General features: G+C 46.4%; 1 protein-coding gene across 6 annotated transcripts in view; it reads right to left on the bottom strand.

Annotated features, from left to right (window-relative positions):
- Positions 1–23,738, bottom strand: part of Med27 (mediator complex subunit 27) — a 177,981-nt gene that overhangs the window by 89,120 nt on the left and 65,123 nt on the right. For all 6 annotated transcript variants that reach the window (NM_026896.5, NM_029615.1, NM_001290489.1 and 3 more), the window contains one exon: positions 22,153–22,283. In NM_026896.5, the coding sequence (NP_081172.2) occupies positions 22,153–22,283 (131 nt within the window). The remainder of the gene's footprint in view (positions 1–22,152; positions 22,284–23,738) is intronic.

Below are 23,738 nucleotides of genomic sequence, written 5' to 3'. Positions count from 1 at the left end.
TACCTTATCTTTGGAGTCTGGAGTTCATCGATTCAGCTGGGCTGGCTGGCTGGCTGGCTGGCAGGCTGACTGGCTGACCGGCTAGCCCCTTGGACCATCCTGCCTTTGCCTCCCCGGCACAGTAACTGTCCCTGTGTACACTGCACCTGACATTATGCATGGCTGCTGAGGATCTGGACTCGGGTGCATATGATTGCATACTGAGCACTCCAGACCCTTAAATCTTCATTTCTTGTTAGCCATAATTGCTTACTCCTAAACAACATGCGAAAGCTCACTAGCCCTGAGTGCTGGTTGGCTATGCAGTGAGGTTTCCACCCCCTATAATAATGTGATCTCTGACCAGTGTTTGGACTTGGTTGTGCATTAAATGGACAAATGGCCTTGCTATTCCTCACCAGAACCCACCAGCCAGAACACTGTTATATTCCCACTCATTTCAGAGAGTCACTAAAGACCTGCTCAACTGTGGAGTGACTAAGGTGATCCCTTCACCCTATAGACAGTTACTTGAGACCTGCTCTACTGGAGCAGCTTGGGTGATCCCTGCCCTACTGGAACAGCTTGGGTGATCCCTGCTCTACTGGAGCAGCTTGGGTGATCCCTGCCATACTGGAGCAGCTTGGGTGATCCCTGCCCTACTGGAGCAGCTTGGGTGATCCCTGCCCTACTGGAGCAGCTTGGGTGATCCCTGCTCTACTGAAGCAGCTTGGGTGATCCCTGCCCTACTGGAACAGCTTGGGTGATCCTTCCACTCACTACACTTGGTGACTCAGCAGTTAGTATTTTTTAAGAAAGACTCCTGACCCTTTCTGAGAGGACATGTAACTTTAATAATAATAATAATAATAATAATAATAATAATAATGATAATAATAGTAATTGAGCTGAGGCTAAACTAAAGAATCTCAGGTAGAACTTCCCTCTACATACTGTACTGCTGCTGGCCTGAATAGGTGTCATGAACAGGATGACTCAGGTGACAATTTTATAATTTGCTGTACCACCTGCCCTGTTGCCAGCCCCTCCTACGACTGATGTGTGTACATCATGCATTTGGACTTTTTCTTGTTTAACTAAATGTGCAAGTAGGGAGCGTCTAAGATTAGATAGAGTACAGCCTCCAGGGTGTCTGTGTGTTCAAAAGCTCCTCAGGGCAAGATTATTACATGTCAGCAGTGAAGACTAGATGCTGGAACAAAACCCAACATTTTAATGAGGCTTTACTAAAATAGGGCAATAAGCTAAAGGACAGGGTTAAGTGTGTGTAGAAGGAACTGGGGGTACACCACAGTCAGGAGACCCTTCAGGTATGTTGTGTCCCCAAAGCAGGTGCGGCACTGAGACGCACTGACAGGCAGGACCCAGCTCTTTGTAAGGCTGCTTCAGTTCAGGAGCTTCATCCTCAGCAGGCTCTGACTTAGAGAAATCATGGCCTCCCAAAACAACATGCCGACAGTGCCAGGGAGCAAGTGTCTAGAGCGGGCGACAGCCTTTAGGTGTTTCAAAGGCATTCTTACTTTCTTGCAGATAACTCAGTTTTCTACTTCCTCTTGCTTTCCATTTACATTGTCCCAACTGTCAGGAGAACAGTATTTTGACACACTAGTAAACAATTAAAATGCTATGAGCAGTCATGACGAATTATGCATGAAATTGGGCCTCTCTCTGTTGGCTAGGGTGCAAGGAGATCACATTAATTTGGATTCTACTGAGGCAGTGGAAAGATGTCAAGTGGAAATTGGGATCCTTGGGGGTTATGCCTGGCTACCAGGTGCCATGTAGGTGACTGCTCTCCCGCCAGGACTCAGAGTTTCCAGTTATGTAAGAACACACTGGAGGAGCTGAGCAGGATGGCCATATCCATGAACACCTTGTGGGGCTGGGGATTTGGAGCTTGCGAGTTTTAAACATAATCTAGGAGGAGTAAGTATGGTAAGCCAGCACTCAGGAGGGTGAAGCAGGAGGACTGACATGAGTCCAGCCTGGACTACAAAGTGAGCTCTAGGTTATCCTGGGCCTAGACTGAGATTCTGCCTCAAAACAAATGAGCTAGGAAAATTATTTCTGTAAACATAATAATCAAAGGTAAAATCATATTAAGAATGATAAATTAGGGGGCTGATGAGATGGCTCAGTGGGTAAGAGCACCCGACTGCTCTTCTGAAGGTCCAGAGTTCAAATCCCAACAACCACATGGTGGCTCACAACCATCCGTAACGAGATCTGACTCCCTCTTCTGGTGTGTCTGAAGACAGCTACAGTGTACTTACATATAATAATAAATAAATCTTTTTTAAAAAAAAAAAAGAATGATAAATTAGCCAGGTGGTGGTGGCAGTGCATACCATCCCAGCACTCAAGAGGCAGAGGCAAGCAAGTCTCCAAGTTTGAGGCCAACCTGGTCTATAGTGAGTTCCAGAACAGACAGGCAAGACAGGGCCACAAAGAAAAACTCTGTCTTGAAAAACCTCATTAAAAAATTAAATAATGTTGGACATGGTGGCATATACCCATAATCACAATGCACAGGGAGGCTAAGGCAAAAGTTCATGGCCATCCTGGGCCATACAGTGATTTTAAGATTACCCTAGTCTACACAGGGAGATCCTAGCTCCAAAACAGAAGGGGGGAGGAGGCAAACTACAAGTTTATTTTTTTTCTTCTTTTAAAATTCTCTAACATTGTGATTATACCTTTTAATTCTAGAAAATGATGTAAGTATAGGGACAGTCTTTGCTACTTTTCCACCTAAGAATAATTAATACATCAATGCCACCTATACACTAAACCACTTACCACACATGCTCTGACGAGGCGGTTTAATACAGTGACTCCTCATCTCATTTAAAGCTCATAGTGATCTTTGTTGTGTGGGCAAAGCGCCAGGGACTAGAGCTCTGCAGTGCGCTGATAAAGCCTGAGAATGCAGCCTTATAGGGAGGGATGGGAGCCCACATAATTGAGACGGACTTTGCTCTTGGATTTCTTCAAGGCAAAGGAAGGGGCCTGGGTCACCACTGTGCCTGGGACCTCCCTCTCAGGATGGCAGCAGGCCCTCTCCTGAGAAGGCCCTGCTTGTGTCCAGAGGCCTTGGCAGCAGGCTCTGTTGCCAGTCAACTTGATACTGCTCTGTAGGTAAGACACAACACACATAATATGGAATTTACTATTACCACTTTCTAATATGCAGAGTTCTGTGGCACCAGGTCCACTCACATTTTTTATGAGGCTTGCTGTGTTTTCAGTTCTCTGCTACAGAGATGCCCAAACATTCCCACAAAGAAGGGAAAGTCACAACAGACTCCTGTCAGGTAGTTCTAACAATGACATACACATATGACATCTTGCTTCATTTCTCCTTCCCACCGCATAAATGCTCTTTAACTAAACTGCAAAGGACAATGCAAACCCCAGACATTGTTACCAAGTCCCCATTACCTATTCCAGTGAGATACTGTTGGTCTGCATAGCTGCTAACAATAGCTACATTAGCAGGGACATGCAGAGACACTCTGTCACTGCCTGACTTCAGCTTGCCACCAAGAAATCCTGAATTCAGCCACCAAGCCCCACAGCTGCTCACACCGACACACTGGTCCGCTTGCCATCTTTCTTTCCAACCTACACAGAACAAGCTGCACCTCTGCTCTTTCCCAGCTGTCCTGCCCAGCTGCCCCACACCCATGTTACAGGAAATCTGCTTCTTCCAAAGCCCAGCTCCACTCCTGTCTGAAGGGGTCAGAGCTTTTTTCTTTTCTTTTCTTTTTTTTTTTTTTTTTTTTTTTTTTTTTGAGACAGGGTTTCTTTGTGTAGCCCTGGCTGTCCTGGAAATTACTTTGTAGACCAGGCTGGCCTCGAACTCAGAAATCCACCTGCCTCTGCCTCCCGAGTGCTGGGATTAAACAGTTGTTTCTGCCCATGTGGAGCCTGAAGAGACTCTACAAGAAAGCACCCATGGTGCGTCCCTAGCTTCTCAGCAGATCTTGGATGTGAACCATGATGGGACCCTCCTGCAGCTGCTTTGTGCAGAAGCCTCTATGTGGATTTCTTCTTTGATCTTCCCTGAGAGTTTTGGCCTAGGCTCCTGAGAGTGCGTGCTGCTTACGTGGCCATAAGATCACCTTGCTATTTGTCCGAGATCCTCGTTACTTCACAGCAGGCTCACCCCAAGATTTTGCTGAGCATTTTCTAAGTTTTCCCGAGGGGAGACAGAGGTCAAAACTGCTGCCTTGTCCTTTTAGATCTGTGCCTGTATCCCACAGCACACTCAGTCATCGATTCCCATGTCACCTATAAGAGAGCAGTATCTTCACCCCTGACTCCAATGCACCGCGCCTGAAAGTCTCCCTTGCCTAGGAAGTGCAGGTGCTAGTCAGGTCTAGGGTTTCCATTAACGCAGCAGAGCTAGTGACCCTCTCCCAGGACCTCGGCTCACAACGCTCGTGACAGACAGTCCATACAAATCACCAGGAATTGATATTCTCTTACCTGCATCTGAAAACAATCCTGTCCTTCAATCAGATTATAAATTCTTCATAGCCAAGGGCACATAACTCTGTGCACTAATCAGACATGGGTGGAAAAATCCATAAACACTTGTGGTCAATTCATTAATCAGTGTGATCGGCATTATGGCCACAGGGTACAGTGGGAAACCCGAGTGTGAGCTGAAGCTCAGAGCAAAGAAGACCTACCTAGCTTTTCACTCCTAGCCCAGAACACAGCAGAGGAGGCTGTTTTCCTTTCCAAGACAACTTCTGACAGTTTCTCCTAACTGCAACTTGTACCCAAATATCTTGGAGGCAGCCATACAAAACAACAGACGCTTGCTATGTTAAAGTACAGCTGTGTTTCAAAAATGCAGGTGCCACAAGAGACCTAAGTCTGCACCTGTTAAGGGAGGCATACCCTCAGCCACAACCATCCAGAAGTGACATTTTACAGCAGAGCTGCTCCGTCTATATCCTTGAACTCAGCAGGAACCCCTTAGAGTCTAGGCAGAAGCATGCTAATTGCTTTGGCTGCTGTGGAGATTCAAAATGGACTAATTTCTAACCGACTGTTAAAAACAAGAAACACACCTTTAAGCAGGCCTCCTACCCACACTGTGGAGAGGGACCTGAGCTAAACTCCAGGGTGACAGGTAAATCTTCACTGGACTCTGTAAATGATCTGTCCTTGCTATCTCAAGGCACTACACATAACATGTGAATGAATAACAACATGTACTTTGAATAAAAACATATAAAGTAGAATTTAATTTTCATTTGAAGGTTCAGGAAGGCGTGCATAGATTTCCCAGTATCGACATGATTCATTAATTATAAGCAACCAAGATATTTACTCCAACTGTCTGTTAGGAGAGCTTTTATAAGTTCATCTAGGCACCACTGTAATGACATTACTTTTAGCAGCATTATTTGGGAGGAGAACTGTGTACTCTGTGTACATTGAGGAAACACATGTGCAGGGAGAAGACATGGCTTGGCCTGGGTGTGCATGGAGGAGACAGAACAGTCGTGGTAACGTCCACACTGGCAGGCAGGTGTCTTTCTACAGGTTGTGGGTGTGGAAAGGATGTGGCACCCAGATAAATGGGAACCCCAGGCTGAGACCCAGTCTAGCCAGAAGCTGCACCTTTGGGGCCGATCCTTCATTTTCATCCACCATGTATGTGCAAACAGGGCCTGAATTTCTTCCAAGTTCTAATGAACATGTCAATCTGTACTGTATCTCTTTGGTGCCTGCTTTGAAAAGAGAATGCACAGAAGAAAGGCATGAGGCCTGACTCCACCGTCGACCCTTTGTCACAGCTCTCTGCTAAAATCCTGGAACACTCGATACTCACAAAACTCATTTGGGACATACTGCTGCCACCACATATAATAGTTGCCATGACATATGAATAGCTAACACTTAGTGATTGCCATCTGGGACATGATGTGAGCTGTGTTTCCATTATTGTCACCCTGTTTGACAAAGGAAAGGATTAAGATGAGTAATTTCAAAGAGGCTGGGAACATGGCATGCAGATAAACAGAAACTCCAGGCCGAGACTCAGTCTAGCCAGAAGCAGTGCAGTTTGGGCTGACCCTTCCTCATTTTTATCTACCACAAATCCTAAGCACTAATAAGGATTCTCTCTATCTCTAGGGTCTAACCTAAACCCACTAATATGCAGCAGTTTCTTGAGCTGCTTTCTGTGGAAAGTTTCTGTTTCAAACACTATCTGCCACGTTGGAAGACGGAGTCAAACAAAGCACACACCCTTGTCCTGGGGACTGAGGGGAACGAATGCTGGTGCTCAGCACCAGAGTTGAGGAAGAGCGGAACCAGCAGGTAAGCATCTCATTCAAGCTCAGAGCCCACTGCAGAGCCAACTACACCTGACATGAATTCCGAGAGACCTGAAGTTTTGTTGAGGGGGGGACACATGGGTGCTTACGCAGATGGGTTAAAACTCAGATCAACATACCTGACAGTCTACTCAACCATATGGAGTCCTTTGTAGGTAAAACCCACCAGAGTAGGGAAGGCCCAACAGTCTGACTGGCTGCTGCTTCACTCCCAGTCCATACTGTGTCAGAGGCAATACTGCAATGCTGGAGATCAGTGTCTGCTTGAAGAATCTCAAGGATGTGGAGTACTGGTCTCTCCTTTATCTGTTTTGTTCACTAGTCTGACCTCTGCAGGAGGACCTGAGATCATTACAAGCCCACAAGGCAGAGGGCCTCACTGTTCACCATGACAGATGAGGAGCATCTTTGTGAATGTCACCACTGAAGGTTGGCAAAACCACTTTAGAGTGAATGCATTTTCTTTCCTCATCCCAATCAAACATAGAATCAAGCCCAGTTCATATGCTACAGAATGTACATAGCTTACATTTTCTTCTTTGGGAGAGGTCTCCTGCCCTCTGCCACAATATAAAGCCCACCATGGCTGTGCCAGCCCCCGCCCAAGACTATCATCTATGTCTGAGCAAAGGAATCCCACATGGCCAACTGAAAGAGAAAGAAAGGGCCCAAGTTTGGTCTACGGATGGGCCATCTGATAAGTGAGCACCAGCCAGTCACACGTATCAGCTGACTTACAGATTGGCTTTAAAAATCAGCAACGAGGGGTGATTTTTCGCAGTGATGGGGACTTCAGTAACACTGTACACTCCACAGGAGTAGTAGCAAAGGTTATGTGATACATGGTCTCATAAGTGGCCCACCTAGATTGGTAAGTCAGGACAAGGACAGAAGTAGACATATGTGTGGGCACATGGGGAATGGAAAGGGTGGAAGAGCCCACATGTCATCACCAACCCTCAAGGAAAAGGCACTGGGCAACTAGAAGGCAGACTCCTAGCCCACTGTCTACCCAGTGTATCCACTCAAAGTGGCCATGGTAGCAGAAATGGCCGAACATGAATATACCCTTCTTGAAGTGATCTGGCTACTGATGCCAATCAATATCTGCCGGCAAGAGAGACTAATACTGAGTAGCCAGCATCTGCTTGGTGAAGCTGATGAGCTGACATCTTCTATTCTAGAGGGCTAGCAGTCTACTCTCACAAGAATGATGCCTGTGATGCCAGGACATCACTATGCAAAAATGAGGTACCATCCCCCAAGATACAGGATATGGATCAAACCAGAGAGGATCAGTAGGATGCTGTGCCTCTGAGGGAAAGAATACACAGGTCTGAGAGTCAAGGGGAACTAAGAGAAATGTCTCTTCACTCAGAAGAGACTTGGAACATCACTGTCCTGGGACTCTGACCAGGGGGAATGCAGTTCCACTGTATCATGGCATGGCTGCCTCCTGGGTACTCTGCAATCTGGTCTTAGAATCTGGGAGCACAGAGGTGTTATCATCTTGCCTCAGCACTGGCTCTGAGAAGCAGGCAGTGGATGAGGAGGAGTCCAGGTGGCTACCCTCATGGTGTCCTAGTATACTCACCCATTGTGACTCTAGGTGCCTGGTCTTAGAGGGGCCTGGTGATGGGGCTCAGGTGTGGCAGGAATGAAGCTGTGTGTCTCCCTGGGCCAGCTCTGCACTAAGGGTGAGTAGAACCCAGAATGATAGCTCAGCAGAGTATCAGTGACAGCAACAGCATTCACCATTGGTGTTGGAAGTTGTGAGAGCATGCTTCTGGGGTTGGGGAATCAATGACTAGCATTCTGAAACACCACTATATGGTACCAGAATTGAGACTGTTACAGAGCAGGGTTGGTGAGATTCAGTCCCTGTGGCCAGCTGTGGGGACAGTCAGCTCCCAGCTGTCCGGCTCCTTCAGCACCTGCCCCAGCTGTGTGTTGAAGCCTCACTGCAGTGTAGCCTTCTTGGAGTCCCTGCAGTTTTTGACTGAGTGAGGCAGTATACAGAAGGGCACCTCCTACTGAGCACCAGGCAGTGCTGCTCCAGACATTTCCCAGGAGGTCAAGGGCCTGTTGGATGTAGGCAAATTGTTCTCCGGTGGCCTAGACCCTTTCTTCCCCTTCCTTTCCCAGGTACTGACCCCTAATAAACATACCATACATCAGCACCCATGCCTTATACAGTTAACAAGTAGGGCTGCCAGAATCCTCACACCCAGCTCTGCTTCAGGGGACTGGACAGAGTGTGAGTGCCAGTGTCAGCACACCTATAGCTGAGGAGAGGACTGCACCTTCAGAATGACTCAGTTTTCCCTCTGTGGCAGACTGGCTTTGGCCAGTGAGCTGTCATCTCATTCCATGGACTCATTTGTAGCACAGAAGTATCTGTCCACCCTGGCTGATAAAGTACTGCCTCTGCCAAAAAGCAGTGTGCACCGGGCAAGGCTCCAGGGCCACCAGGCACACTGAAGCATAAAGCTCTGCAGTAGAGGGAGCCACACCCTTCCACCTGCAAAGAATCTGGAGCCGAGGGCTTGACACTGGGTTCACGGACAGATCTCCAGTAAGTGGGGAGATGATCTCTAAGAAGAGCAAAGCAAAGCAGAGGAAGGGTTCAGAGATCATGCAAAATCGTGGGGAAAGACAGATGTAACTATGTCCTATATCCCGGATTTTTCTGCCTCTCCTAATCCATCTTACTCGAGGGAAGAGGGACGCAAGCAGGGCTATTCTGAGAAAACCTCAGGAACTCAGATGAGTTCTCTGCGGCCAGAGTTTCTCTAACACAGGAGGTGGTGGAAGAGATGCCTCCTGGCTCTTCCAGTCTGAGTTTCATGGTGGCCCAAATATGCTTCCTCAAGAATACAGAAGTTCCTTTGGGGTGAGGACAGTTCTGCATAGTGTCTACATGTCTGCTGAACAAACTGCATTGAATTAATTGGTCATAAGGGACCTCTAAATTCTAAGTGTTCCTTTGTTAAAAATAAAAATCTGCCAAAAACCATATTTTTGAGAAAACCCATTCCAGCCCACATGTGATGTGGAAAGTCAGATCTGTGCACAGCCTGTGGGGGGTAAGGTCCATTTCAACTGACAGAAAAAGGTTTAGATGAGGGAGAAAATACAATTGGTAGCTTCAACTTAATGCATTACATAATTTCATTGTTACAGTTTTCTAACAGCCCAAGTCTGAACCCTCTTCCCACTTCAAATCAACTTCTTCTTCTTTTTTTTTTTTTAATGTGCCGAATGGGAAGAAGGGTTTTCTAGAACCACCATGCTTGGAAATCATGCTCACAGTATTGGTAAGAATGAAGTAAATGTTACTCTAAGCCCCATGAGAGAATTACAGGGCTCTTTTCTTTAGAGCCCCGTGATGCCCGGTGAGTCCCTCTGATGGCAAGAAATCCTCAGATTGTCCCATTACTTGGGGAGCTGGAAAAGCTGCCATGAACAAAGTCCCTAAAGCCAAAAGTCACAGCCCTTCAACGGTGTGCCCGAGCTCCAGAACATATTGGAAAGAGACCTGGGGACATGCATAGTACTTTAGGAGTCTCTTTGCAGACTGGACAAAAGAAAACCTGGGGACCACCCTGTCCCATGTGTGTATTTTCCAAAGTTCAAAATAAAGTTGTTTTTAATTTGATCTGAGACCAAAGTCTTGATACAGAAAGTTAAGGATGAGGTCATTAGACAATGAGGTCACTGGGTGAAAGGTGAGAGACAGGGTGAGCAGGGGAAGTGTCTGCTTAGCAGGCCTTACTCTGATTGCAAGAATATTTACTCATGCCCTACTGCTTATTCAGCATCCAGCATGGTGGGCATCAGGTTTTCTTCCCCGAATCATGAAAGTGAACACAAAGTGGAACTTAGTGCAAATGAGTGAGGATAATGTCGATTTAAGCCAGGCCTAGTGGCCCTCATAATCCCAGCTCTTGGGAGGCAGAGGTGGGAGGTTCACCACAAATCTGAGGCCAGCTTCATCTATACAGTGTTCTAGACCAGCCAGGGCTACACAGCAAGATGGGTTTCAATAAACAAACAAAATTCAAGTAAGCAAAAAGAATTGCAAGAATGGCATGAATTTAGATATCAGTGGCTCAAAAATGAGTAAGTATTCTTACAGAAAAAAAAAAAATCAAAGCAAACTTGCTAGATGCCTGTCACCACCAACAGCCACTCCAGACCACAGCTATCACAGCTGCCCAAGAAGGAAGACCTCAAAGCTAAGGAACAGAAAACACAGACAAAGCTCTGTGTTTAGACCCCTACATGGGTGAGGGTGTAGAGCACCTGGACCCTCAAACCCTGCTGCTAGGAATGTGAAGTGATACAACTTCTTTGGAAAATTGTTCATCAACTTCTTAAAAACTTAAACATATATCTATGAGGTAACCAAGGTACTACAATCCAAATTCGTATGCAGAAAAGAGAAGCACATGCCCACACAGAGCCTGGCACGCCAAAGGTCAGAATGGCTTTATCCATCAAGACAAAGGGACAAATTGTGGGACACTCAGTGGACTACTGTACAGTAGCAAACAGAAATGATGTATACATGCAACAATAGGCTCAATCTCATGGTCATGTCAAGTAATAAAGACAGAGTTTTAAAAAAGGGTTATGTTATATGGCTTCATCAACATAAAGTTCTGGAAAATACAAACTAATTTACAGGAAGAATGACAAAGGAGCATGGGACAATATTTAAGGTAGGAAATAATTCTCATTTTCTTGATTATTTTCTTATACATTATTTCACAATTTAAATACATATGATTTATCATAAAATATAGCTATTAAATAATGGCTATAAAGAAAAATTATACATTGAATCTACAATAAACTAAACTGTCCACATATATACAAACACATACATACAGATTTCATAAATATACTAATTCTCAATACCCACAGGGCAGTGCAGCATCTCAATTACACAGACTAACTACATGAGTATTATATACCATGGCACAGTGAAGAATGATAGTGGAGCCGGCCTTCCTGTCGTCACGGGCTAAAGTGAATGAGGGAGGTGATGAGCACTGACACTGCATCCCTGAGCTGGGCCCAGCAGGCCCCATGACTGCCTCCGTAAGCCCTACAAGCTTTCCTCACTGTGCTCCTCTCGATGCGTGCCCCAGGCTCTCACAGGTTCTCCAAATGCACCACCCTGGAGAACCCCTCACATCTCACTGGATACAGCTCTCTGAATCTCAGGTACCTGCAGGAATCCTCCTAGGAGCTGTTAATACCTGGATGTTGTATAGTTCCAATGGGCAGCTCTGGCTATCTCTGGCTATCTCTGTCCTTTACTTGGGAGCCTGTTCTGCCCAGCTGTCTGAGTGGCCAGGGTTAGGACTGGTCCTGCCCACTCCCCCTGTTTCTACACCACACCTCCAGACAGAAGGAAAATATCCAATTGTTTCCACACTAGACCCAATTCAAGAGATTTATGTCCCAGCAAGCTACAAGTCAATATGACAGGGGCAGTAAACAGTATGTTTTACTGCTGAGACCTTCTGTGTGTCCATCTCCTGGCAGTGAGTGCTGGGTGAACTGGTGCTATAAGACCAGAGTCCATTCTGCCCTAAGTGACTCCAGGGGTGTGTGTGTGTGTGTGTGTGTGTGAGAGAGAGAGAGAGAGAGAGAGAGAGAGAGAGAGAGAGAGAGAGAGAGAGAGAGAGAGAGGGAGAGAGAGAGAAAGCGCCTAGGAGATCACAGGAATTGCTTTCCAGTCCAGGCAGAACAGAAGGATTTCAGAGTCTCACTTACACCAGGCTTTAGTGGGAACCCTATAGTGTGAAAAGCTAAAAATCCTAGGCTCAGCTCTTTGTTATGCAAAAGAATTAAACAAATGCCCTTTACTTTCAATTACTTTATCATGTCTGTTGTTGGAAAGACTTGTACTAAGCAAAATTCAACATATAACGAAGCCATAGCTTTCTTCAATGTGATTCAAACTTGATGCAATGCTTTAAAAGGACCAGAGCCTATCTGATAAGCCTCTAGGAACCACCCATTCTTGTCTTCCTTTGCCCTGTAATGGCCAGTGATGTAATAGCCACAGCAGACAGCTGTCTTCCTGGATAAAATCACCTTGTAGAGGAGAAATGCAATTAGAAGGCGCAATGAAACATCATTTTAAACTGATTCTGCAGGCTGCCACATCCCACTCAGGGTTTAACAGCTACATTCTTTATTACTGTTTCCTAGTCTGGGCGACTACTTTGTGATTCAGTATCTACAGAAGACTGAGGTTCTCAGTTCTGTCTGTGTTACACGTAGTCAGAGACAAATACAGGACGGGACAGGGAAGCTTGTCCCTGAGGGCTGCAGGTGCCCACGCTCACCAGAGCTGGGCATTAACAGCAACAAGTTTCTGTGAGGTCAATGGGGCAGGATGTGACAAAGTTGTCACCATAGCTTGGTGGTCTCCCATGCCACCTGTCACTTTCCTTGGGCACTCCCCTAGAGTCCCAACATTTTATTTTAAAGGTTTCAGATACAGATCCCACATCATCCACGGCTCTGCTGTCTGCTGCTTTAGGTTCCAGCCGTCAACCACAGTCTGAAACATCTTCAGATAAACAATGTGGCATCCCAGAACTTACATTCCAAGAACATTACTCGACTCAGGCCTGCAGCTAGACTTGCCAAAGAGAAGCTGGAAAGGACTCTTGGAAGTGAAAAAGCAGTTTCCAACTTGATTTAAAAAAAATTAAAACACGCTGAGGTTCCTAAGATCTGTGGCAACAAGAGTCTTCTGTCTGTGAAACTGGGAAGAAAGCACACTACTCTCCCACTGTGGACACCGTGGATTAGGCCACACCACATACGGGTTCATATGGAAAAATGCACTTGGACTCATGAAATTCAGTACTCAATTTCCATTATCTGTGAACACGTTCTACAGATAAGGGCATGAGTGTGCCTATAAACACAGGCAAGAGTACAGAGAGCCTGACTGCCCAGCAGCACCAAACATAACAAGACGGTCTCATGACCCCACTCCAATAGCAGTGGTATACTGCCCACATGCTTGGCAACAGGATGCTGGCGTATTTAAAGTCGGTGTGGCCCATCCATCACTCTGCCTGAGGCCTGTGAGCACCTCAAGCTGTGTGTGCCTTGAGAGGAATGCTTCCTCCCTCCCTCTGTTTACAAGTTCTCTCTGTGCCATGATGTTCCTGGCCTGGCCGTCCACACACCTCACCTGCTCCGAGTGGAAAGGACACAGGAGTACACAGAGAGTGGATCAAAGGTCCCAACAGAGGCCAGATGGGAAGGGGGCTGGGAACATCAGGCATCCTTCGACAGGCGGTCCTCTGAGTTCGCGGAACCAGAACCCCTCTGGCTGAAACAAGGAGCAGAGTTCTGCCATATGTCTCCAGTACTACAGTCCCGACAAGCTACAGATTTTGGTCTGTGGCTATTATCTGAATGGAACACAGATCTCTCAAGTGAAGAGAAGCAGTTTTTACAACATATATGCTAATGAATTGCAACGATATAGAGCATTTAAAACAAAATGTCCCTATATTTATTCTCCATGGACAGATTTTTGCATTAATATTTATGAGGGGTTCCTCGTTTATTTCTCCCAGAGACTTCTCTCCTGCCCAAAGAAAGGGGATAAAAGATAAGTAACATGAACCAATTATCTTTTAAACAGCTACAAAGGACTAGCTTATTCATCTGCAACCTGCCACTTGATTATCTTCCTAATATACCACTTTCCACATACTGGGCCTTGCTCGCCAGCCCCAAGGGCCTGCTCTTCCATAGTGTGCTAAGGCTGGCTTTTGGGCCCAGTCCTCTGTGAAAGGCTCCAAGCCCAAGCCCTGTACCGCACCCTTCTCCTACAATCCTCTTCTGTCTGTCTAAATGGTCCTTGGTTCCTGACCACTTAAACACTCAGTACTTATGGCTACAGTTCACCATGAGTCCTGGGCACTGTGATCACATCTAAAATTTCTTGTAAGCATTCTTGGGAAGCGAGCAGATGACTCAGTAGTTAAAGTAGCTGCCACACAAGCATGAGGACTTGAGCTCGATCCCCAGCACCTATGGTGCTTCATATTTATAATCACATCACTGGGGAGAAAGACACAGAAGGATGCCAAGATCTAACTGGCCAGACACCCTAAGAGTATAAAGAGCATCTCAGTACCAGAAACGGACCCTGACTCCACTAACAAGGTGGATGTTAGGTGGACACCAGAGGCTGAACTCTGCTCTCCACAAGCAAGCAAGCAAGCAAGCAAGCAGAGACAGTGAGAGACACAAAGGCACAGAGAAAGGTGTTCTCAACCTTGTAAGCCAGGAAAGCTACACACCAGTGCTTAAGATACTGTGGAGAAACTGGGTGACTGGGAGAGTATGTAGGGTGCCATGGAGAAGCCTGGGCTTAAAGCCTGACTGGATGAGGAGTGTGAGAACACTCTTTTCTGCACAGGAACCACCTCACACCTTCCTCTACCTCAGAGACTCAGAGTCTCTTTTCTCCTCTACCTGCCAATAACACAAGGACATAAGCCCAACAACAATCACGGGCTTGTCTCCCCTCAAACAGAGACTCTAAAGAGCAGAGGAGATAGAGTCAGAAGGTGGTCAATCCCACACCCTTGGCCTCAAAATGCTTTCCAAGTCTATTTCAATAGCACTAGGAAATTAGCAGGTGCAAAGCAGTGGCAGAGATGAAGTGAAATAATGTCTGGCTGTTACAGCCCAGGGAGCAAGGCCGGGTGGAGAAAGGCTCTGGGCCACCCTAGACACTGGGAGGCTGAGTGTTGACTGGCTTCAAAAGCTCTGGAGACCAGATGCCAGCTATGCACCACTTTCCTTCCTGTCCCTGGGTTGAGGTGGCCCATCAGCCACAGTTATAAACACAGCTGGCTATGGCAGAGTTCCTATCAATATCTTTGCTTTGGCATGCAAACTGGCTAAAAGAAATAAACTGAGAATTACTATGTCTACAAGAAAGGGTAGCAGGGGGTTGCAGGGTTTGAGATTCCTAGAAAGGCAACCAACCCTGGCTATCTCAACACACTCTCCACACTCAGGAGAGCAAACAGATGGGCATACAGTGGGTTCTTCTTACGTGGGTGCTGGAGCTCTGAATGCTGTTGCTCATGCTTGTGCAGTGGCCCTTTGCCCTCTGGGCGTCTCCCCAGACCATGAAGCTGTTTCATGTTTCTAGCCAGTCTTGGAGGAGAAGGGCAGAAGTCCTGAGTCAGAAGCTCAGACGTAACGGGTGTTAATAACTGAGCCTCAGCAGCAACAGTTATTGGAAACTGATCTCCTCCTTATTAATATGGTCCCGCAATGGAGAGAAAAGATCTCTCCATGTTCTTAGAATGCAAACAATGTTTTAATCTTTAATTATATTCTCAATTTCAGCTCTTCTGGAGAACTGCAGCCACCTAGGCCTAGGATTAGTACTTTATTACACAGCCTCTCTGTGGTATTTAATGAATATTGTTACTTAATGCTCACCAATGGGGGAAAGGAGGGCTTAGCGAATCTCCACCTAAGTTTTGACGACTTTCCCCCAAACTCGGCAAACTTTCATCTGCATGCTTCCCTCCTCTGTGGGACATCAGCACAAGCCACAAGCTTGCTCAGCCCCAGCCCCAGCCCCAGCCCCAGCCCAGGCGGAAGCTGTTGTGAGCTGTGAAAAGCCTCTGACAGAGGGGCAGCCAGAGGCTACTGGCTGTGCGTTTGCTCAGGTCAACTGAACTCAGCTCCAATGAAAGAGAGGCAGGGTCCTATTCAAGCCTCTGTCACCATCAAGGCCAATGAATTTAATATAAATTAATCAACACATAACCACATTCTGCCCTCAAAATAGTCTCAGGAGTGAAAAAGTCTGAGACACCACTATCCCCACAGGATGTAACCTCGTGGTCACCATGGACATGATTTTATAGCAGTGCTGCAAAATATGGACTTCACAGCTGCTGATGGGGACAAAGATGGAAAACAAAACAAATCCTCCATCTTAAAAAGGTCTTAAAATCAACAGACAAGGGGGTGGGGCAAGAGCCGGAGAGCCACAGGACCTCCAGTGACTGATGGAAGTAGCTCTCCCCCATCCCCTATTCCCACCCAGGGCACACAATAGCACTGCTTTGCTCCCTGGTGTTTCTACACTAAACAAAGGCAGTGTGAGCCTTCAGAAAACAACACAACTATGTGGAACCACGAGAGGGTGATCTCGGGAGCCAGGCACACATAGTGGTAGCAGGAGACTCACCTCCTTTGACTCAAGTCCCAGAGCAAAATCAGTAGCACAGAGAAGGCGGGCCACTGTGTTTAAGTACACGTGAGTGTGGTGCCATTCTCTCCCTGCCCTGAGTTGATGGCACTTCTTTCCAGCAACTGCATCGCACATGTTTACCACAGTGATGCTATTACTCAAATACACGTGGTGTGAAGATAGCGCCTTGAAGGTCTCAGACCATGCTGATACACACAATGAGAGTGAATCTCAAAAACTCCACATTGAGTTAATGGGAGACAGATACCACAGTCTGCAATCTACTGTGTGCCGTTCTAGAGACGGCAACTGGAGGAAACAGCAGAGACCACACACGGGTGCAGAGAAAAGAGGAAACAAGACATGAACTCTGGGAGCTTAGCTGCAAAGCAGAGCTGGGTGGGAGCTGGCAGGGAAAGGTGGTTCAGAGACAGGGTTCCTATGGGAGATGGTTTTGAACCAGTATGCTGCTTACTAAGAGGAACAAGTCAAGGGAAAGAAAGCCGACATACAGAAAAGGAAGACCAATGGGGAACTAGTGCAGGGTGGGCAACCAGCAGAGAACGGCTTGTTCCTCTCAAGGAAGACCCTAAAGGAGTGGTGCTCTGATTCCACACGCAGGATCTTTTCAAACAAGAAAATGTGGTGAAAAGATGCTGCTAGCCCTGCCTGCATGGTATAGTGGTAGTATTTTCAAAAAGAACCTTTCAGAGAAACTAGTTTCCCCTCAAAACTAAATGAGGCTGAGGCATGCTGGATTGGAGCAGAAAGAGCTCTTTCATCTCTGGCCATTGAAAGCCAGCTTATCATTAGCTGTTGAGGCCACAGTTCTGTGTACCCTTCAGCCTGACCACACAAATCCAAACTAGCATCCCATGTTAATAGAGAAACATACCCAAACCTGCTATTGGGAGAGAGCACAACATAGCTACACCTGATGGATACTAAATACAGGTCTCTCCAAACATGACTCACAGACCAACCAAGTAAGACAGAAGCCAACCTCAATCCAATGGGTGTGTGTGTGTGTGTGTGTGTGTGTGTGTGTGTGTGTGTGTGTGTGTGTTTGTTTGTTTGCTCACGGATGCTGCTGTGTGTCAGGACCACATAGAGAAAGCAGAAGATGGTGTCCTTGAATGCATTGTGCACCTTTTTTCAAAGGTCCAGCCATGTCTCCATAGCAACAGGGTGCCTGCCTCTTTTGATGGAACAGCACCCCTTCTGCCAGCAACATCACTGAGCAGGAGCACTTAGGACAGCTGGAGGGAGGATGCTCAGCAGCACACTGTGAACATATTCCATTTTTACCTCTTTACAAGCTTCTTCAGACGTAGGTAGGAAGGAATGGGGAGTTGGGGGACGCAGGGGATGAGTCTTTAATCCCAGCACTCACTCATTCTATAGAACACAGGAACAACTAAGTCTGCAGGTGACTACTTTTCAAGCCAGTGCATCTGAAAAACACATTCTACAACTGTCCCACATTCCTGTTCATGGTTGCTGCACAGCTCAGCAGGGCTAGTAGTATAGAGGGTGCAAGAGGGAGCATCCCTGGGAAGCCCCTGGCTGCTTTTTTCACTGGCTAAAGCTCACCTAGCCTTAGAAACCTAGAAGTCTGGTCAAGCTGGCAGGAGGGAAACCTGGTGAAACTCCATGGGGTCTGTAAGTGGATCTTTTTCAGCACCTGACATGGACTCTCTTGCTCAAGGACATGTCTACAAATACCTACCCTCTCCTTAAAAAGCTCCAAGAAAAATCAAAGTCTAGTTCCACAGAAGTTCAGGCTGAGCTTAACAGGCTTCAGAGCCTAGGTGTCTCTAAAGCAGTCATACCACAGGATAGGCTCATCCCGGTCCAGACGCTGACTGACTTCCCTAACACCGCATCAAGGGACCCCTTTCTCAGTTAACTTCATACTGTTCACTCTAGCACCTCCTCATACCATGCAGGCAAGTGCAGTTAGGGCAGAATTACATGCCAGTGGCCAGGAGGTATAGAAGAGAGCCTGCAGGAGCGCAGGTGAGAGGTCAGCAACCCCACCCCCTTCTTCTATGAGGGAACGTCAACAGTCGAAAGCCTGGTCTTGAGAGTGTCTTGCAGCAGGACGATGAAGGTGTTGGCTACTATGCTGGGAGGACAGCACTCCATAATAGCACCCTGGCAAGAACATGGGTCTTGTCTAACACAGGACTTGGCACACACTCATGATACCCTGTGACTCCTTTGTTCCCCTGTCTCTAGTCTTCTGAAAGCAGAAGTGCACCTCAGTCCTCTCTGAGACTATCGGATCTTATGGAGCTTGCTCTTAGCCACCCTTCCCTGCAGCCCACCTTTTCCTTGCCACTTTCTCTTTCATAAAGGGCAGTCTGTGCCCTCTTGTTGAATGCCATTAGCACCCGGTGATTCATCTCTAATGAACAGAATAGTGGACAACAGACAGTCTTGAAGCTAAGTCAGAAAAAAAAAAAAAAAAACAACCTCCTCTTGGCTCATTCCTAGTTGGCTGCATTTGGAGAAGCCAGTGCCATACCTGAGGACACTCAAGAAGCCTGTGATGTGGGAATACAACCTCCTGTCACCAGCCAACAGTGGCTGGCTTGCTGCTGAACTCTCAAAATGTTCAAATGAGATACCAACCAGAGCCATATCCGAGAGCTCAGTTGGGGGTCACTGCATGGCTTTGGTGACCTGACCTGAGCCCTTAATAACTATGGCCCTAGCTAATGTCTCAATAGAACACACTAAGAGATTGAGTCAGACCTGCCCAGGCAAGCCACTCTTAGAACCCTAACCTAGGATGACAGGACAGAGAATGCCTCTTATTGCTAACATTATGATCAGGGGCAATTTATCTAAATTTGAGAGTGCTAGGTTAGGGGTAAGTGACAGTTAACTAATATAGCGACCTTGGTAAATATGGACACGTTATAGGGGCTCAGGAATGTTCTTATGGCAAAGTGAACCTATGGTGATCATGTGTTGTGATTAGGACTCTTGTGTAAAATGGTCCAACTATTATACTATTAACATGCGCATTTGAATACTTCAAAGACCACATCATGTTGCCTTCATAATACACTGGCATAGAAACGAGGACAAGATCTCGATTTGATCCCTTTTGGAAGGTTTTGCTTATAAAAATGATCTCCCCCCCACCCCTCTCTCTCTCTCGTGTGTGTGTGTGTGTGTGTGTGTGTGTGTGTGTATACACTAAAAAAAAAAATCCACCAAATCTTCCTTGGGATAGTGTGAGGCATTTGCTACCTTTTGTTTTTCTTTACATTTATATTACACATCTATTATTTGTGGGTTGGTGGTGGTGGTTGTTGTTGTTTAATTTTTAAAAAAACTGTAATTCCAGGAGGCCGTCATCTATGCTGTGTCCTATTCCTAGCCAACATTACACACAGTGAAGAGCTGTGTGCAAGTCTGGATATAGATCCTGCCTATGATGCAGAAGTTCTATGAAGGGATTCCAGGAGGCTGAGAGCCCTGAGCTCAAAGCTGTGAAAGAGGAGCAGTCGATCTCTGCAGGAAATAGCTGCAGTGGACAGGAAATCGTTCCCGGTGTATTCTTGGGCTGCTGTAACAACTCCTCCCTTTGAAACCAAGTATTTTGAGTGATCTATTATAAATGCACAATGACAGTTGTGAACACTCCTCTCTCTCCTTCCCTTTGGCATCACAACAGTGTCTGTTGATTGCCTCGGTGCTTAAAATAGCTTCTAAGTGTCCTCATAATAGCATGTCACCTGTAAACAGGTTTCAAGCCAATGCAAATTAACAAATGGTGAACAGATGGACCAAGAACTGACTTTTGTCAGGAGAGAGTTAGCAACAAACACTTTTTGGCTTCGGTCTTATGGGACCATTAGAAAGTCTTTCACTTCTTGCCAAACATCTTGCCTCAGTAGACAATCCATGCAGGGAAAATGACAGATTACAAGGCCCATCAGACTTCGGGGAGCTTCGTGCTGAGATGTGCAGAGTCACCAAGTCAACACGATGCAACAACAGAGTAACACTCTGCAAGAAGCTTTCTGTTTCTCAGCTTCTTTTCAAAGAACACAGCCCATATATATGCATGCAGCATGCACACACACACACACACACACACACACACACACACACACAGGGACCTTCCTCAGCCCCCTCTTTCCTCAAGTCTCTGCCTTAAACTGCGATAGTGGGTCCTTGTTTGACTGCTCTGTTTAAGCAGGCCCCACTCCCATGATCTACTCCTGTTTATTCTTTTCCCAGCATTAAACTATGGTATTGGCAGCCATCTTGCTTGTCATTACAGCCCCAGGACATGGAACCTTGCCTGGCACATAGTAGGCACAATAAATATTTGCTAACCAGACAAAGTCAGTGAGCTCTTGAGTGAAGGTGAGCATGCATGTCTTAGCTGTAAACAATCATTTGGGCCTTCCATGTAAAGATGCAGCTCTGAGCTGAGGACAGGGGCAAGGGGGAGGGCAGCGAAGAGAATGACGGGTGGGGAATGGCTGAAGCCCACATACAGTCTCTGGAAGTGTGACCCTTCTGAGGAGTGTGCACAACGGGAGAGAACCTATCAGCAAGACCTCTCAGCACACAGCTTGCCAACCAAGTAACTGAACCAACAATTATTAAATGGAGTTGAAAAAGGACATTCATGTCTCCTATTTTTATGCTGATCTAAGGAAATAGCTCAGTAGAAAAACATATTCTTATTAGACAAAAAGCTTTGGGTTCAATCCCAAGTGCAGAGAGAGAGAGAGAGAGAGAGAGAGAGAGAGAGAGAGAGAATGAGAATGAACTAGCACAAATGACAGCATATGATTTCATTTTTATCAAGTTCAAGGACTGGCAAAACTGTCTTTTTTGTTCTTGAAAGTTTTTTTGGTTTTGTTTTGAGATAGAATCTTACTATATAGCCCAAGGTGGCCTTAAACAACGATCCCCCTGCTTCAGCCTCCCATGCACATGCTAGTATACCAGGCTAAAGTTAACTATTCGAAGAAATGGGAACAATACTCAGCACAGGGTTAAAGGTAGCCTGGGTGCTAACTCGGAGCCTGAGGCCCCTCCTAGGGTTCGGGAACTGGTAGCTATGGGGATGAGCACAGAAAGGAAAAGCACTGTAGTTTGCTGTGCCTATATCCCTCCTAGGGATAAAAACAAGAGCACATGGGTTACTAGGTGAAGGCAGCAGCCAGCACAGCGTAAGCATGTCCTCTACGCTTGTGCTTACCAGAATGCACACACATCAGATCTGCTGGTGTCTTGCCAGCTTCAGAACTGGTCTGAGGAAACACTAAGATATGCAGTACCTAAAACTCAGACATGTAGTAAACTAGGACTATGTCACAGCTGATCCAGAAAAACCTTAGGTAAATTACACTTTCTAGGCTTGATGGAATTCTTTTAAAAAGGAAGACACTGTTTGGAAGGAAACCAAAACCTTCCTACCAACTCCGAAAGAGAACAAAGCAATGTTCACCCACGTGGAAAGCCCTCAGCAAACTCTTTACTCACTGAGGTGGTAGAACCAGAGTGGTGGGCTGGGCCTTCGGTCTCCGCTTGGCAGACACACCCATCTGATTTGCAGAGCGCTTCAAGGACTGTTGGTTCAAAAGGCCAGACGCTAGACCTGCATGGTACTGCAGCTGCAGAGACAAGAGGAAGAGAACATTCCATGAGCTCAGGACAGCAGGCGTTACACTATCAACCCCGGGCCATTCTGTCGCCTTACACATTTTATGTTATTTCAAGTACTGCTGCTAGCATTCTGCTGCAAGGAATTTATTCCTAAGGTGATAATTAGATGAAAAGAAACAGAAGCAAAGCTGTTCATCTCAGCAAGAACGCACCAGTGAAAACTGGACACAGTTGCAAGTGGTTAAGATAGCAAAGGGCCTCTCAGCATCACTGCACTGAGGTACCAACATCAGAATGCACTGTGAACCAAGAGACACATAGAGGGGCTGCGGAGCACTGCACATTTCTGAATACTGTCAGAACTGGGGAGATGTGGCTGTGGAAATTCATCTAGGTGTTTCAAGGGGTGGTCTGAAAGCCTAGGGCGTTCTGCTAATAAGATCTGGACAATTTTCCCCAAGCACAGAGTAAGTTCTGGGAACTCTTGCTTATAATGAAAACTTCAAGACTAACCCTGGGCTGTGGTAAGCCAGGACCTTGGCTTGGCTGGTCACAGGGGCTCAAGCCCACCTTTCCCACTTTTCCCACTGGTGATGGTACAAGTGTCAGGATAAGAGCCAGCTCAGGACTCAATCTGAGAGCAACCTGCACAGACAGACTCAGGCACTGGAGGGAATGGCAGAGACAGTAATTTCATTTCCACTCACACACCACCGAACTATGCAGCAGAGAGGAAGTTGCATATATGATGTGGGCTTGGGGCCAGAACCCTTTGCTTTATTCCTGGACTAACTGCTGAGCTTGGAGGTTACTTGACACAGATCATTTGACTCCCTATAGTATTCTGACTTCTGTGGAAGGGAGGAATGGCACATCCTAGTTCTAACCCAAACAATACTGCATAGAAACCCACCGGACGTTTAGTTTGTGTCAAGTGGATGCATGCATTTTAAATGTACCATTTGATGTGTTTAGACCAGTGGTTCCCAATCTGGGGGGGGTCACAACCCCTTTGAGAGTAAAATGACCCTTTTACAGGGGTCACATAAGACCATCAGAAAACACAGATATTTACATTGTGATTCATAGCAGTAGTTATTAAGTAGTAACAGATTTATTGTTGGGAGTCACCACAACAACTGTATTAAAGGGCTGACCCTTTAATTCAGAACGACTGGTTTAGACAAAGGCATAGATCTATGTGACCAACATTCCACTCAAGACCAAAGTCTGCCAACACTGCAGAAAGCTCCCTAGCTCCCCAGACAGAGTCCCAACTTCTGCCATCCCAACATCTGGATTGAAAAGATAGTCCCCCAGTCTCACACACTGCCAAATGAAACGCATCTCTGTGACATGTGACAGTAACCTTCTTCTGCTTTTGTAGTCTCGATCCTAAGAACTGCCATCAATCTCTCTACAATAAAATTAGCCTTGACAGGTATCCCAGTCCTCAACAGACA

This window comes from Mus musculus, chromosome 2, assembly GCF_000001635.26.
Source record: "Mus musculus strain C57BL/6J chromosome 2, GRCm38.p6 C57BL/6J".
NCBI lineage: Eukaryota > Metazoa > Chordata > Mammalia > Rodentia > Muridae > Mus > Mus musculus.
The sequence above is the reverse complement of the archived record's forward strand: the minus strand, read 5'-3'. Positions and strand labels throughout refer to the sequence as shown.